General features: G+C 48.5%; 1 protein-coding gene across 1 annotated transcript in view; it reads right to left on the minus strand.

The window, feature by feature from the left end:
• The window catches only part of WNT3A (Wnt family member 3A), a 105,421-nt gene that overhangs the window by 34,334 nt on the left and 56,555 nt on the right, over nt 1-14,532 (minus strand). Inside the window, exon 2 of the mRNA XM_067530387.1 lies at nt 10,516-10,757. Coding sequence (XP_067386488.1) covers nt 10,516-10,757 — 242 coding nt within the window. The remainder of the gene's footprint in view (nt 1-10,515; nt 10,758-14,532) is intronic.

Genomic DNA, 14,532 nt, shown 5'->3' on the forward strand with positions numbered 1-14,532 from the left:
CAATTGAAAGTCTAGGTTTATAATGCAGTGTGGATGCTTAAGCATGGGCTTGGAAACCCTGAATCCACAAGCCTGAGTGACAGGCCCCAGCTTATCAGGCAGTGTAGACAGACCCGTAGTCACGTGTGCAATGCTACACATGGAGAGAGGGTTCCTTCCTTGCCTGTGCCAGGATCAGCTCATCTCTAGAAGCAGTTCCCCAGTTCCTACCTCAACACACATTGCCTGTTTGCTAACGTAGACAGCCAAAGCTGCTGCCCTGAATCCAAGAGCTGCCTCTGTCTTTTTCTCTAGCATAAGGAAGAGCGAGGTGCCAGACAGACCAGGGGCAAGTGGCCGGTCATCTGCATTTATTTAACTGAATGGCCAAGTGGAACTTTGTACAGCTAGATTTTCAATCCTGTTCCTTCCAGTTCTTTTCCCCATAGTTACAGGGTAAAGTTTGTAGAGATCTTTGTTGTTGATACCTGGGCAGCTGCCCAAATTGCCATTAGCACAGAGGTGGAAGGGGTGTGGTGGGAAATCAGGTCCTCTCGGGAAAATTTGCATCAGAGAGAGACAGAGATTTTCATCCAACCTCCTACATGTAACACACTAACCTCCTGGAAAAATAAATGTCTTGTGGCTCTCTGCTGATGCCACGCTTTATTGCAGAAGTGGAAAAGTCTGATCCAGGATGTGGGGGTAGAGGGTGGGGAGCAGGAGGGAAGGCGTTTGGCACAGAGATGAGCAAGACGTCGGAGCACCATTAAGAAAATATTATCGAGATTGTCTAAATCCCTCAGTCTTCACACTGCAGCTTCTTGCAAGAGTGATCTCTTCAGTACGGGGGCAGGTGGCAGGCCTCTTCTGTCAGAGTAGAGGGACTCGGTCTTGCTGAGTAATATGTTACCCAACTGCGAAGGCTGGTCCTCCCCCCCCTAATCTTTAGGGCTGGGAATTTGAGGCCCTAGTCTGTTGCTACTGAAGTGAGAGTCAATACTTCCGTTGCGTTCAATGGGAGCAGGATGGAGCTGCTGATGAGGAATGCCAGCTACTAAAGTATGGCTTGAGTCAGCAGAAACATCCAGCAGAGCAGCTCCTCTCGTAAGAGGATGGCGAGTCTTGTGGTTTAGACACTAGACTAGAAAACAAGAGCTCTAGATTCAAATCCCAGTTCTCTGCCTGGCTTCCTGTGTAACCTTGGGGCAAATCGTTTAACCTCTCAATGTCTCAGTTCCCCTGTCACATGGGAATCACGGTACTTCCTTTCTCTTGCTCTCTGTCTGTGTCGAATGTAGCTCTTGAGGGTAGAACTGTCTCTTACTGTGCATATGTACAGCACCTAACACAATGAGGCCATGATCTCAGTTGTGGCATTGACAGCGCTTCTGTGTTACACAGCAGATCCAGAGAGCCAGGGTTCATGGAACTAGAAGTGGGCAGGCTTTGATCCAAAACACTACTAAGCATCAGCTGGGGGGTGCTTGAAACCAATGTAGATTGATCTGCTCAGATTATCAACCTAATCAATTCCCTGTCTTTGCCAGTGTCTCAGGCACTGGTGACACTAGGTCTCCCCTATTCTCTGCCTGTGGCCCATAGTTTACTCTCCTGAGGCCTGAAATGATTTAGTTTAACTAAAGTCATTGGGTTTTATAATGGGGTAGCTGGATGAAATGTAATGGCCTGTGATGGGCAGGAGGTCAGACTAGATGACATAATGGTCCTTCCTGGCCTTAGACTATGCAATGATGAAATCACCCGGAGGAGGGCTCTAGGAGAACAAGCCATCTCATCTGAGAGTTGAAATTTTAGCCAGGAAGCACCAAGAACACCAGTGAATCCTGGGACCCCAAAGGAAGAGATTCAGAGATCTCATAGCAAAGTAACACACAGCTGGGTATAAGAAGTTTCCAATGAGGAAAAATCAGAGATGAAAACAGCTCAGGCTTTGGGAGCTTAATGTTTCCCCCTTTGCTCTTGTGTTTGTGTCATCTTCTAGCCATTAGTGACAAAGACACAAGCTCACTGCACTGAAGGTCACTGGAAGGGTTCCTAGATTGGAGATTCCAAGTATTCGTTGTCATCTCTTGTCCTAAATTGTGGGGTAATACTGATTAAGAGACATCACACTCCCAGCCCAGAGGAGGCTGTATGTCTTCAGTGTGTGCGTATGTGTAGCTAACCTGCTGAGGTTAGATATAGACTTTATAGCTAAGGTGTCGTGGATACTGGCTTTATGAAGTATAGTTACCTGGGGAGAAAACACCAGGTGCTAGAGAGCTCTTTAATTTAGCGGTGGAAGGGAGAACAAGAACCAATGGCTGGAAGTTAAAGCCAGACAAATTCAAATGAGAAATAAAGTGCAATTTCTTTAACCGTGAGGGTGATTAGTCATTGGAACAAACTGTCAAGAGGAATGGCGTATTCTCCATCCGTTGAAGTCTTCAGTTCAAGACTGGAGGCCTTTTGGGAAGACTGGCTTTATTGGAGTCAATATGGGAGTCACTGGATGAAATTCTATGACCTGGGTTATCCTGGAGGCCACACTAGAGGATCCAATGGTTCCTTCTGGCCTACGAGCCTACGAACTGATGAAATAAAGAAATATACAGTGTGGGATCCAGCATTGTGATATCAGCATAAATGATGTGACATTATCATAATTTATTATCACTCCTGGATGAAGCATCCAAAAGATGGGTTGGCATCGTGTCTCCGGCTGCTAAGAAGTCTACCGTATCTGTCCAGCTGCGCTTGCTGTGAAATCAAGGTCAGGCCAGGATAATTTTTTCACATTTTGGCTTTCAGGACAGGTTGGGCTCCCCAGGGAAGATCAAACAGTAACTCGTTCATTCACATCCTTCCCCTTGCCTTGGCCACCCAGGAGTGGGTTCGCACAACCTCTGCACGGCAGAGTCCTTTCCGTGCTAATAAGGAGGCCATCGTATGGTTTCAAAAGAGGTAAGCCTCACGTAACATTGCTCTCGCTGGGTAATGGTAATGTTTGCTGGGGTTAAAACCAGAGGAAAATAATCAGCTGGTCCTATCATTGGCTTTGGGGCCTGGCTGCTGTCACTTGAAGGCATGATGGCAAAGAATTCTTTCTGCAGCACGTGATGTTCCATCGGGGTCTGGAATGAATATATGTCTCCAAACTTCTGAGCCTCCTATTTTAGGTTCCCATTTGCCCACTGTGAGTTTGATATACGCCCTGAGAGGGCACATCTGGCCGGTGCAGACGCCTGACGAGGCAACACACGCGCGCACACGCAAACGCGCGCACACCCAGGCAAACACACCGATGCACAAAAAGGGACACTGTGACTTTCAAAGGTTGCATGAGTGTTAAACTCTAATAAACAAGCTCCGTTCATGAAGGCTGAAAGAATCCGAGGCCTCCTCAACAAAGCATTTAATCCAGTTTGCCACGACCTTTGACATTATTTGGGGTCGCAGTGACCCTAATCCAATCAGATTGATTAACTAAAGCAGAGACCCCCATAAGCTGACCCCCCTCTGTCCTCTCCTATTTAGCTCTGACCAAACAGTGGGAGAGACGTGCCGTATTTACACCACAATGGGCCCGCATTGAGAACCTGTTTCATTACAGGGCGACTTAAACTCCCATTACTCCATCAATGTATCATTCTTCAATAGTTCATTAAAAACTGCTCCTCCACAATAACTATTAGCCATTTCTCAGCCCAGCTGGCAGGTTTAAAGCCCCAGCCAGTCTTTCGCAGGAGTGGTAGGAGGGAGTGAAAGAAATGGCTGGACAAGGGCTCCCTTTTTAAATTTAAACGAACAGGGGGCTTAAATAGTTGGAGGTAATTTACTTTTATTGAAAGAGGGGGGAGGGAACTTTTATTCTGGTTTAATTATGTGCTGAGGTCTCTTAAAGGGACAGGGACCTAATAAGATTTTTGGCTTTGCTTCTTTTTTTGTGTGGCTTTTGTTCATGTTGGGTCATGTTTTTTGCTCCAAAGCGTTTCAAATTGAATTCAAATTCACATTGTGTGGGGAGATTTAAGTGAACAACGTAGACTAACACAGTTCAGGGATAGGCACCTTACAAATGCATAGACAGAGAGATAAAATTCTTAATAGAACCATAGGAGTTAGAGATGGAGAAGACCTATTAGCTTAGTTAGTCCATCCTCTGTTGCCTAGGCAGGATTGTTTTCTACAGTATATTCTCCAGACTGTACCCAGTCCAGCTTCTGCCCCTTGGGAAATCAAATGATACAACAAACTCCTGGTGGATGAGCCATGTTTCTTAGCTAAACCACTGGATATGACCGGTAAGACCAAAGCTATTTTGATAACTTTAAAGCACATTTCTAGGGCCAAATTCAGCTTTCAGTTAAGCCACAAGCATGTAACATGTGGAGTAACTGCTTAGAAACAAATGGATTTCCACATGTAGGATTTGGGCCCGAAAGATGGCTTTACAAGACAAACACTTTAATAAAGGATTCTCTTCCCACAAAAAATAGATGAAAAGGGTATAGAATCTAGATGCTATCGGGACTGGTGTTCCATGAATACGATCGATCGATCGATAGACAGGAACGGATGGGCGAGTAACGGAGACAGGATTAATTTTTTCCCTCCCAAGCACCACGCTTTGTTTTGCAGGGTCGCTCACATGCCAAAGAGTCTGGAAGAATCTGGGCTGCTTGTTTCCAATGGTTTGCAGAGAGAGAACCGTGCGTTCGGCCCGTGCTGCGAATCTGTCCCCTGAGCTGCCCATCCATGGCACTAACACAGAAGGCTCAAGAGACACTAAAAACACATGGAAGGGAAAACACAATGCAATCCAACAGCTTCTGAGTAACACCAGATCTCCCTACGCCAGAGAAACTTTCCCTGCAGCCCTGTTCGGCTTGGCAAACACCACTGCAAGAGCCAGGGGACCCCAAAAGGTTCATTATGAATAGTCACCCAAATATTCCAATGCCAAGGATGGAAAAACAGAATGTCCATTTGCCCAATGGCATGAATGCGGGTGGATTTTTGGCTCTGAACCCTGCCTGGATATCGCCTGGCGAAGTGGAGCAGATCTAGAAGCTTCCTGGCCAGTGAGTGAGACTCTGATGTCCCCAAACGGCAGTGGAGCCCACATCTGAAATTGCTGAGACACCCGTGAACATCAGCTCTCTTTGGGGGTTGCACATGATCCTAACTAAGTATCACGGGTGACGTGTACTCCCACGGGCCTGTCTCTGCTACAGAAATAGCCATGTTTAAAATACGACTGTAAGGAAGCCATGTTATAATAGGCAGGGTGTCACCGGGTGACTGGCCCCTTTACGGGGAGATGGAGCCATCCATACCAGGGCCCGAATTAATTAGCTGCTTCCCAGTCTGAGGGAGTGGGGCTAAGGAGGGTCAGGTGGTAGCTTGGTGGACACCTGGGCCTTATAAAAGAGCTGAAGGAGTCTCCTGTGGAAAGCTCTGAGCCAGGGTCTGCAGGAGAAGGGTTCTCCAGGGGACCCAGCCTGGGGCCTGCACTCTAGCCCAAAGTGGAGAAAAAGCTTTCGGAGGTAGTCCAGAAAGGAGCTGGGATTAGGGCCCATAGGGTAGGCTGAGAAGAAACCCCAAGGAGCAGAAGAATCTTTTGGTTTCTTTGGGACATTTTCGTTTGGACTTCTCGTTTTGTGACGTGGCCGGCAGGTTCAGACACATCTCCGGAACAGACCGATGTGTGGAGAGCCGAGGAGAGAAACTGAGGCAGGGAGCACCTGTAGTGCTACAGTTGGCCAGGAGGGGGTGCTGTGAGGTAACCACACCCCATACCCAGGGGTTTTCCCTGCATGTGTGGCCAGAACCTCCCCCTCCTCACGTACCCCACAAGAGAGGCTCCTGTTTTAGACTAGGGCTCTATCAGTGTCACAACGTGGCTGCCTCATGTGACCACAGTCTGGCAAGATTTCGAAATCACGGAATCAGAGTCAGGCCCTCGCCCTGAATTACTGACGAGATACCACAGTGGGGGGGTGCAGCACGACTGCTGAGCTCGTTTGCTGAACTACATTCTGGCCTCCAGAGTGTTTCTTTGAGGCAACCCTCCCTCCAGCAGCCCTGCTTGGTTAGAAAGACAGATCCAGATCCCCAACTGGTGTAAACTGGAATAGCACCAGTGCCTGCAATGGAGCTATGCCACTTTGCACCAGCTGTGGACCTGCCCTCGTGGACCTCAATGGGACAGTGCTGATTTACACCAGCTGGGGATCTGGCCCCACTGACTGAAATGGAACAGTGCTGATTTACACCAGCTGGGGATATGGGCCCATGGAACACAATGGAACAGTGCTGATTTACACCAGCTGAGGACCTGGCCCCACTTCCTGCAATGGAGCAGCACTTATTTACACCAGCTGGGGATCTGGCCCCATGGACCGTAATGGAGCAATACTGATTTACACCATTTGGGGACCTGCCCCCATGAACCGCAATGGACCAGTGCTGATTTACACCAGCTGGGGATCTGGCCCCATGGACCGTAATGGAGCAATACTGATTTACACCATTTGTAAATGGCCCCACTGACTGTAATGGAGCAGTGCTGATTTACACCAGTGGGGGACCTGCCCCCATGGACTGCAATGGAGCAGTGCTGATTTACACCAGCTGGGGATCTAGTCCTAGTGCCTGCAATGGAGCAGTGCTGATTTACACCAGTCGGGAACCTGGCCCCACTGACTGCATTGGAGCAGTGCTGATTTACACCAGCTGGGGATCTGGCCCCACTGACTGAAATGGAGCAGTGCTGATTTACACCAGCTGGGGATATGGACCTATGGACCACAATGGAGCAATGCTGATTTACACCAGCTGGGGATCTGGCCCCAGTTCCTGCAATGGAGCAGTGCTGATTTACACCAGCTGGGGATCTGGCCCCAGTTCCTGCAATGGAGCAATGCTGATTTACACCAGCTGGGGATATGGGCCCATGGACCACAATGGAGCAATGCTGATTTACACCAGCTGGGGATCTGGTCCTAGTGCCTGCGGTGGTGAAGTGGCTCCTGGGTAGCTTGGCTTTCAGGCTGTGAAATCCAGCCTGCCGCACAACCGCCCCCCCCTTTTTTTTTTTTTTTTTTTGGCTAGTAGCTCAAGTATGTTCCTACCCTGGGGGATCTGCAGAAGAATGCGGCTGAGCCGTCTCTCCCCCCCCTTCCCCTGCGATAGGTGAAGCCAAACTGAAGGATGGTTGGATTCTCCCTCGAGGAACAACATTCTTCAGTTATGAAATCGTCCCAGCCGCCTTTTCCGCGCTGACCCTGACGACTGCAGGACCCGGGCACGATCCGGGCCCGCTCCTGGCACAGACGCTCCCGATTACTTCAGTGGGAGCTGCAGGGGCTCAGCGTCGGGAGGGGCCGGGAGCCATAAGCAGGCGAGGTGCAGGGCATGGGCTTCTTTCAGGACGACGTATAGCCAAGGGTCTGCCAGAAGACGGTGTGGGGCAGAGCGAGGGTGATTTCAGAGGGACAGTCCCAATATTCGGGGCTTTTTCTTACAGAGGCGCCAATTACCCCTCCCGCCCCCGTCACACTTGCGCTCTGGTCACCCTAAGCAGAGCGTCTATTCTGTCCTGAGCCTGCGTGACATCTGCATCGCAGTCCCAGGCGTGACTGACGCACATGGCAATCTAGCTAGCCAATCACCATGGCAGCACGGGCGGCAGCAGGGGACCCTGGGAAGGCACCAGGGGGGTGGGGGAGGAGCCTATGCTGCCATGCAGGCCTGTTGAGAAGTTTGGGGTGCTGGTATATCATGGCAATGGGAATGATTAGGGGGCTGGGGCACATGACTGATGAGGAGAGGCTGAGGGAGCTGGGCTAGTCTGCAGAAGAGGAGAGTGGTGGGGGAGGGATAAAGCCCTGGCTGGGATGGTTTAGTCGGGGTTGGTCCTGCTTTGAGCAGGGGGTTGGACGAGGTGACCTCCTGAGGTCCCTTCCAACTCTCATCTTCTAGGATTCTATGCTTCCTTCCTCCAATTTCACCCCCATTTCCCCTCTGTTATAGAACTTGGGCCCTAGTACAATTGTCCCCTCTTTTCTCCCCAGCCCTGCAGCCACGGCTTCACTGGCGCTGTGACTGGTATCAGGAATTAAGGAGGGCTGGTGTGATGAAAGCACTGGACTAGGATTTAGCAAACCTGGGTTCAGTTGCCAGTCTCCTGGAGTGACCCTGGGCAAGTCACTTCAGGCTTGTCCATACTAGAAAGTACGACCTCCCTAGCGTGGCTGAAGGTAGATGAATATAAAGGCGCTCCCTACCGGTATAGCTACTCCTGTAGGGGAAGGGCCATTACTGTTCTGAGATAAGTCACCTTTATCCGTTCATCCACCCTAGGGATTTTGCCAGTATAACTAGTTTGGTAAAAATCATGCCTCCGACCAACATAGCTTTACTGGCATAACTTTTAAGTATAGACCAGACTTTACTCTCTCTGTGCCTCAAGTTCTCCATCTGCAACCTGGGCATAACTTTTTCACCACTTCACTAGTTCAGTGAACTTTTTCACTGAAGCCCTGGAATGGGTTACCCAGGGAGGGGGGTGGAATCTCCATCCTTAGAGGTTTTCAAGGCCCAGCTTGACAAAGCCCTGGCTGGGATGATTTAGTTGGGGTCGGTCCTGCTTTGAGCAGGGGGTTGGACTAGATACCTCCTGAGGTCCCTTCCAACCCTCATCTTCTATGATTCTAATAGCACTTCCTTTGGCTTCCTTGTCTATGAAGATAATAGGCAGTCTTACAGTGTGTGTACAGTGTCTACCACAACAGAGCTCTGGTTTTGGCTGGCGTTTCTAGATACTAATATATTCACGTCGTGTGAGAAGTGCTCTGTGGAAGCTTGTCTCTTTCACCGACAGAAGCTGGCTCAGGAAAAGATATTGCCTCACCCACCTTGCCTCTCTGAAATCAATAATAACACAGGCCTGACTTGATGCACGCTGGGAATTTTATAAAATTCACCACAACAGGCTCCAAAACTCTTCTGAATTACACAGCAGGGGAAAAAAAAAAAACCCCGACATCCCCCCACACCTTCTGATAGCAAGTGACCGTGGACCTTGCCCTGAGGTGAACTTATGAGGTCAACCCTATAAACAGACTTTAAAATGGTCTCCCTGAAATGTACCCTAAAGGCTGCCTTACACTGCTGACAAGAGGTCAACTGGTGTTGCTCCGGCTTTCAGACAAGCTAATTTCAATGGGAGGCGTGTCGGTCCTTTGGGGGACCTGTAACAGTGTTTTTAATTTCACGCTGAAGGGATTACTTCCAGGTCTGTAATGCTGCTATCCTAAAGGCGCAGCAGGCTTCGTCAGGTATTCCGGTACCGCACGGGGCAGGGAGTCCAGCTTCGTTATCTCAGTGGAGGTCAAACGCAAGTTTGCCTTTCAGCTGAACTTATTTGTGCTAATGTCAAAATAAGGGCCTGATCCTCTTCCTACTGAAATCAATGGGGGCTCGACTGGGCCATAAAATCCAGGCTACAGATGCAAAGCAGAATAAAACAGTTGCCTTAGCTCCAAAAGAGATATCTAACATATGGGAAAAGGCCCTGATCCAGCTCCCATTCAAATCAATGGAAAGACATCCAATGGGAATTGGATCGAAATATATTTCACCAGGCAAAGGCCTCCCCCACCATCTATCTATCTATCTATCTAGTGCCCAACACCAAAATCTAGAAACTAAAAGCACAACCAGCTCGGAAAGAGGAGCCCATTAATCCTGGACTGTTAGCTGACTCCCACTTGGACATCATTTAACGGTGTTAAATAAGATCCGCCTCCAAGAATCATCACTGCAAGGCTCCACCAATAGATTGCCCCCAACTGCTCAATAGATGGCCATGTATCATTTCTCCTTTGCGTACCGCCCTTCGGTTGGGTTTTGGCCTACCTGGCCCCGAGCCAGGCCCCGCCAGTCTGCAATCACCGAGCGAGCGTGAGGCACGGCATGAAAGGATGTCTGGTTGGAATGGAATCCAGAGAGCCAGCGCTACCAATGGAAACAGCTTCTGCATTAACCGCCCAAGCCTATGGGTGGAGACTAGGTGATTTGGGGCCCTGGCAGTGCCAGCTCTCTAAGTCATCTGTTCAACTCCAGCCCCAGGGCTGGCAGTGAGTGAAAGTTGTCACCACTTGAGCAGTGTTTGGTGACCTGTATGAAGGAGTTGAGAGGTCTTTGTCCTCTTCCCAGTGGACACCCTGCAGTTGGCCATCGCCTCGGCTGAATGGGAGGCGAGACTGAATAACTCTCTCTGGGTCAGGGTGGAAGAGCGCAGGAGGGGAGGGTACTAGATGGAGAAAGCTTGCCTGGCCTGTGCTGTATTTTGCCCCCAGCAAACCTAAGGATCTCATTCGCCAGGGCTTTCTGCATGACACTTTATACCAGCCTAAAAGAAAAAGTCATGACAAACAATACCAACTACTGGATGAGTTTCAATGTATCTTTGCTGCCAGCAGTCCACATGCATCACCATCTCTTGCCTTATAGCTCAGCGCTCACCTTTATCTAGCACGGGCCCAAATATGGCCAGGCTGTCGTTGACGGTGGTGCAATTCCACCTCCTCCCGCGGAACTGGTGCTGGCATTCCTGGATCCCGATCTTGACCCCTTCTGCCACGCTGGGCATGATCTCCACATAGTTCCGACAGAAGCGCAGCTGTTTGGGGACCAGTCCTGGGATGCTGCCACAGAGGATGGGCTGAGTCCCCAGGGAGGAATATTGATGACCAATGGCCAAGGACCTAGAAGAGAAAACGTAGGAGCCTAGTAAATTTTCAGGCTGACTCTGCTCCTGGCACTGCGGGTCACCCCTCACGTCTACCGGGACAGCAAAGCAACATTTTCAGTTCCTCAGTCCTCCCCCCCCCCCCACCAACAAATGTCCCAGCTCCTGACCCTCCCCACAGAGAATGGAGTCATCTATCTCTTTAAGCCTTCCTCAATCCCCGACAAAGAGCCCCACCTTAGCTCCTTCCCTGAGCTAGGTCTTGTCTATATGGGGACAGTCAGGAAAGCTAATCTGAATTCACTTTTAAAGTGGATTAGTTAAACTGCATTAAAGTTCTGTGTGGACACACTTATTCAGCATTAAAGTGACCCAAATTAAGGCCTGGTCTACACTAGAAAAGAAGGTTGATTTAACTATGTCGATCAGGGGTGTGAAAAATCCACACAACCCAGGCAGCATTGTTAAGCCAACCTAAGTTCCTGTGTAGACAGCCCTAGGTTGACAGAAGAATTAGGTCAGAAGACACAACCAACTTTCTGGAAGGTGGATTACCTGTGCCGATGGGAGAATCCCTCCTGTCAGCGTAGGTAGTATCTGCACTGAAGTGCTATAAGGGCCCAGCTGCAAGAGCCCCGTTGCGTCATTGTAGCGTTTGATGTGTAGACAAGTCTTAAATTTAGCTTAATTCACTTTGAAAGTGAATTAAACTAAACCGAATTAAAGCCACTTTCACTCTGAATGAGACTGTCCACTTAAGGATTTAATGTAGTTTAATGAATCCACTTTGAATTCACACCTTTAGTTAATTCAGAGTAATTTTCCTGAATGTCCCTGTGTAGACGGGCTCCTAAAGTCTTGCCTCTTCACAACTCTGGTCCATCCCCCCTTTTCCATGGACACACAACCCACATACTCACAGTTTTCTTTGCAACCCTACGAGCTAGAAACATTTTTAAGAAAATTGGAAGTAGAGAATAATTCTGCAACAGGAGGTGAGGTTTCCAGGCAAATTCTGTGGCCATGCAAGCCACAGTCATAGCTAGTCATGACTGATGGTAGGACCAGAGAAGGTGACAGTGCCACCAGTAGAGGAGCATTGACTCCAGGTCGCTGGAGAGTGGAGAACAAAGAGCATCAGCCATTCTGCAGTTCATCAGCATGTCTTGTATGCATGGACCTCACCAGAAGGCGATTAGCGACTAACGTTGTCTATAGCTAAAGCTGGCCCTATAGACCCTGTACTGCTAACCATGACAAGAAGGGGTTAAAAGGATTGAATCTGAGCTGCCTTGTGCAGATGTGCCACTTGTGCTTTCTTCATGTGATTTGCAATGACTTTTTTGTATGCTGCTGAGCTGTTCATGCTATAGGATCTGCTATATAGGATCTGCTATAGGATCTGAAAGGGAAACAGCTTGTGCTGATGCTGATGCTGATGCTTATTATGGAAAGAGACAATCCACGAGCCAGGCTGTTCTCTCATCTGTTACAGGGCCCGATTCTCCAAACACTTACATGTGTGAGTAACTTTACTCACGTCAGTAAACCTACTCAGGGGGGATATATGCAAGATTTGCCAAGTCGATATTTTAATATTAACGGACTCTTCTGACCTTCAATCTCCAAATCTATTTTGTTAAAATTAAAACAATAATTAAACAGCAAATGTAAATCCTATGTTTCATGGAAAAGCAGTTTTCTCAGAAGGGCTCCGATTCAGCAGAGCATTTGAGTCTGCGCTGCAGCCCATCTCTGTTCTTATACATGAGATTAACTTTAAATTTAACTGAAAGAACTTAAAGTTAAACACATACTTAAGTGCTTGCTTGAATAAGGATGGTTTGCAGACTATCCAGACATCATAATGACGGGTGCATTCAGAAATAGATTGGACAGACAGACAGATAGGTAGACACAGAGCTGGTTAGATACAGATTTAAACATGCACTTACAAGTGCTTCTACCAACAACCTTGATTATTGCAACCGAAAGCATTTTTCAAGTTGAATTTCCTTTTCATCTTTGACTTAGTTTCTTGGTTTACTTTTCTGCTTAAAACTGATCCCGAGTGGGAATCTATGCCAGTCAGGGTCTCTTTCTGTTTAAACACATCTTCGCTACCGGGTTTTCATTTTGGAGTAGCTTGTTGTGTTTGTGTCGCCTCTGTGGCAGAAAAAGTTTGCCTGTTTTTACAAAAAGGTTATTCGCACTGAAATGTAACAGAATGACAACACTCCTGTTGATGCCGAGTGCTGTGAGCAGCCTAACATAGAAAGGAAGGCCGGCCCAGAGCTCAGTGCACTAGCCTAAAACCTGGGAGCCAGAGACTTCCTACATGCCATGAGGCAAGTCTCAGTTTTCCATCTGTACAATGGGGATAATTGCGCTGCCCCCACCTCCCAGCGGGGTTGCGAGGATCCATACCTTAAAGATGGTGAGGTGCTCAGACACTGTGGTGATGGGGGCCATGTATTTATCTAAGATCAATTATTTTTTGAACTAGGGTAAAAGGTGAGTTAGAAGGTGTTACAGGCTGAAGAACAGTGAACTTCAGGGAGCAGGAAGGCCCATTTCAGGAGTCCCTGGGTCAGGGCAATGAGCCGGAGGGGCTGAGAGAGGTGAGGAAAAGCCTCTGGGAACTGCAGCCTACAATGGGCAGGAGAACTACTTCATTTTGACATTTTTGCCTACGTTTCTGGTTAACCCATACATTGTGTGCTGAGTCAGGGCTCTGGCATGGTACTGATCCTTTCCGTGCCGGGGAGAGAGCGTGGCAACTTACCGAAGGCGTTAGCTAACATGTTCTAAACCTCCCTTCTGGCTCCAACTCAATCAGCTAGCACATGCTAAAGCCTCCCCGGCTTGGTGTTACACTAGAAGTGTTTAGCATATGTGAGGTAACGTGTCCTAACAACACATCCCCAAATCCTAGTCAAGACAAAGCCCTTGGAGACGAATTCAGGGATTCACAGATTCCAAGGTTAGACAAGACCATTGTGATCCTCTAATCTGGCCTCTTCACAGTCACAGGCCAGAGAACTCGCCCACGATAATTCCTAGAGTGTATCTTTTGGAAAGCCATCCAATTAGGCTTAAAAAGTTGCCAGCGATTGAGCGAGGATCCATCACGGCCCTTGATCCTCAAAATTATTTAGGCACACGACTTCCACTGAAGTGGGCGTTAAGTGCTTAAATACCTTTGAGGATCTGGTCTAAAGACCTGAATGGAACCTAGATCAGGTCGGAAGAGCCCTGTCCAGTCAATTGATACTCGTGCTAATAATCCGAGCTCATGCCAGCCCCCATGTTTTTCACCCGCTGGGACTAGTGAGAGTAAAGGACTAGCCACAGGAGGAAGAGTTTGCAGGATCGTGCCCTTGATACTGCTGCTGCAAAGAGCAGCTAAGATACAAAGGCAGGGAGAAGTAGCTCTCAATGGAAATAGATTTGCTTTTCACACCGCTCCTGCCCTAATATGTGAAGAAACAGACGTGCCTTTCTCTGGCGATGTGACTAGTCACAGAAGGCAGCTTTCAGCAGCGGTTAGCAGCACCAGCCATGCCCTAGAGGTGTCATCGGCCGCTAAGATGGTGTAATGTCAACTTGGCATTTCATTGGTGGACTGTGCGGTCCCTTGACTGCCAGCTGGAGAACTGTGGGGTAGATTCTCTTATCTTTCTGCCCATCATGCACCCTTCAGTAAAGCTCTTTTAAACCCAATGCTCTTCCCAAAGAATTGCTCCAATCACAGCGTTTTCCACTGGCCTCTATCTAATGTGTCTAATATT

Source organism: Emydura macquarii, unplaced genomic scaffold (assembly GCF_026122565.2).
Source record: "Emydura macquarii macquarii isolate MOO-44397 ecotype Brisbane River unplaced genomic scaffold, CSIRO-AGI_Emac_v2 contig_3080, whole genome shotgun sequence".
Lineage (NCBI taxonomy): Eukaryota > Metazoa > Chordata > Testudines > Chelidae > Emydura > Emydura macquarii.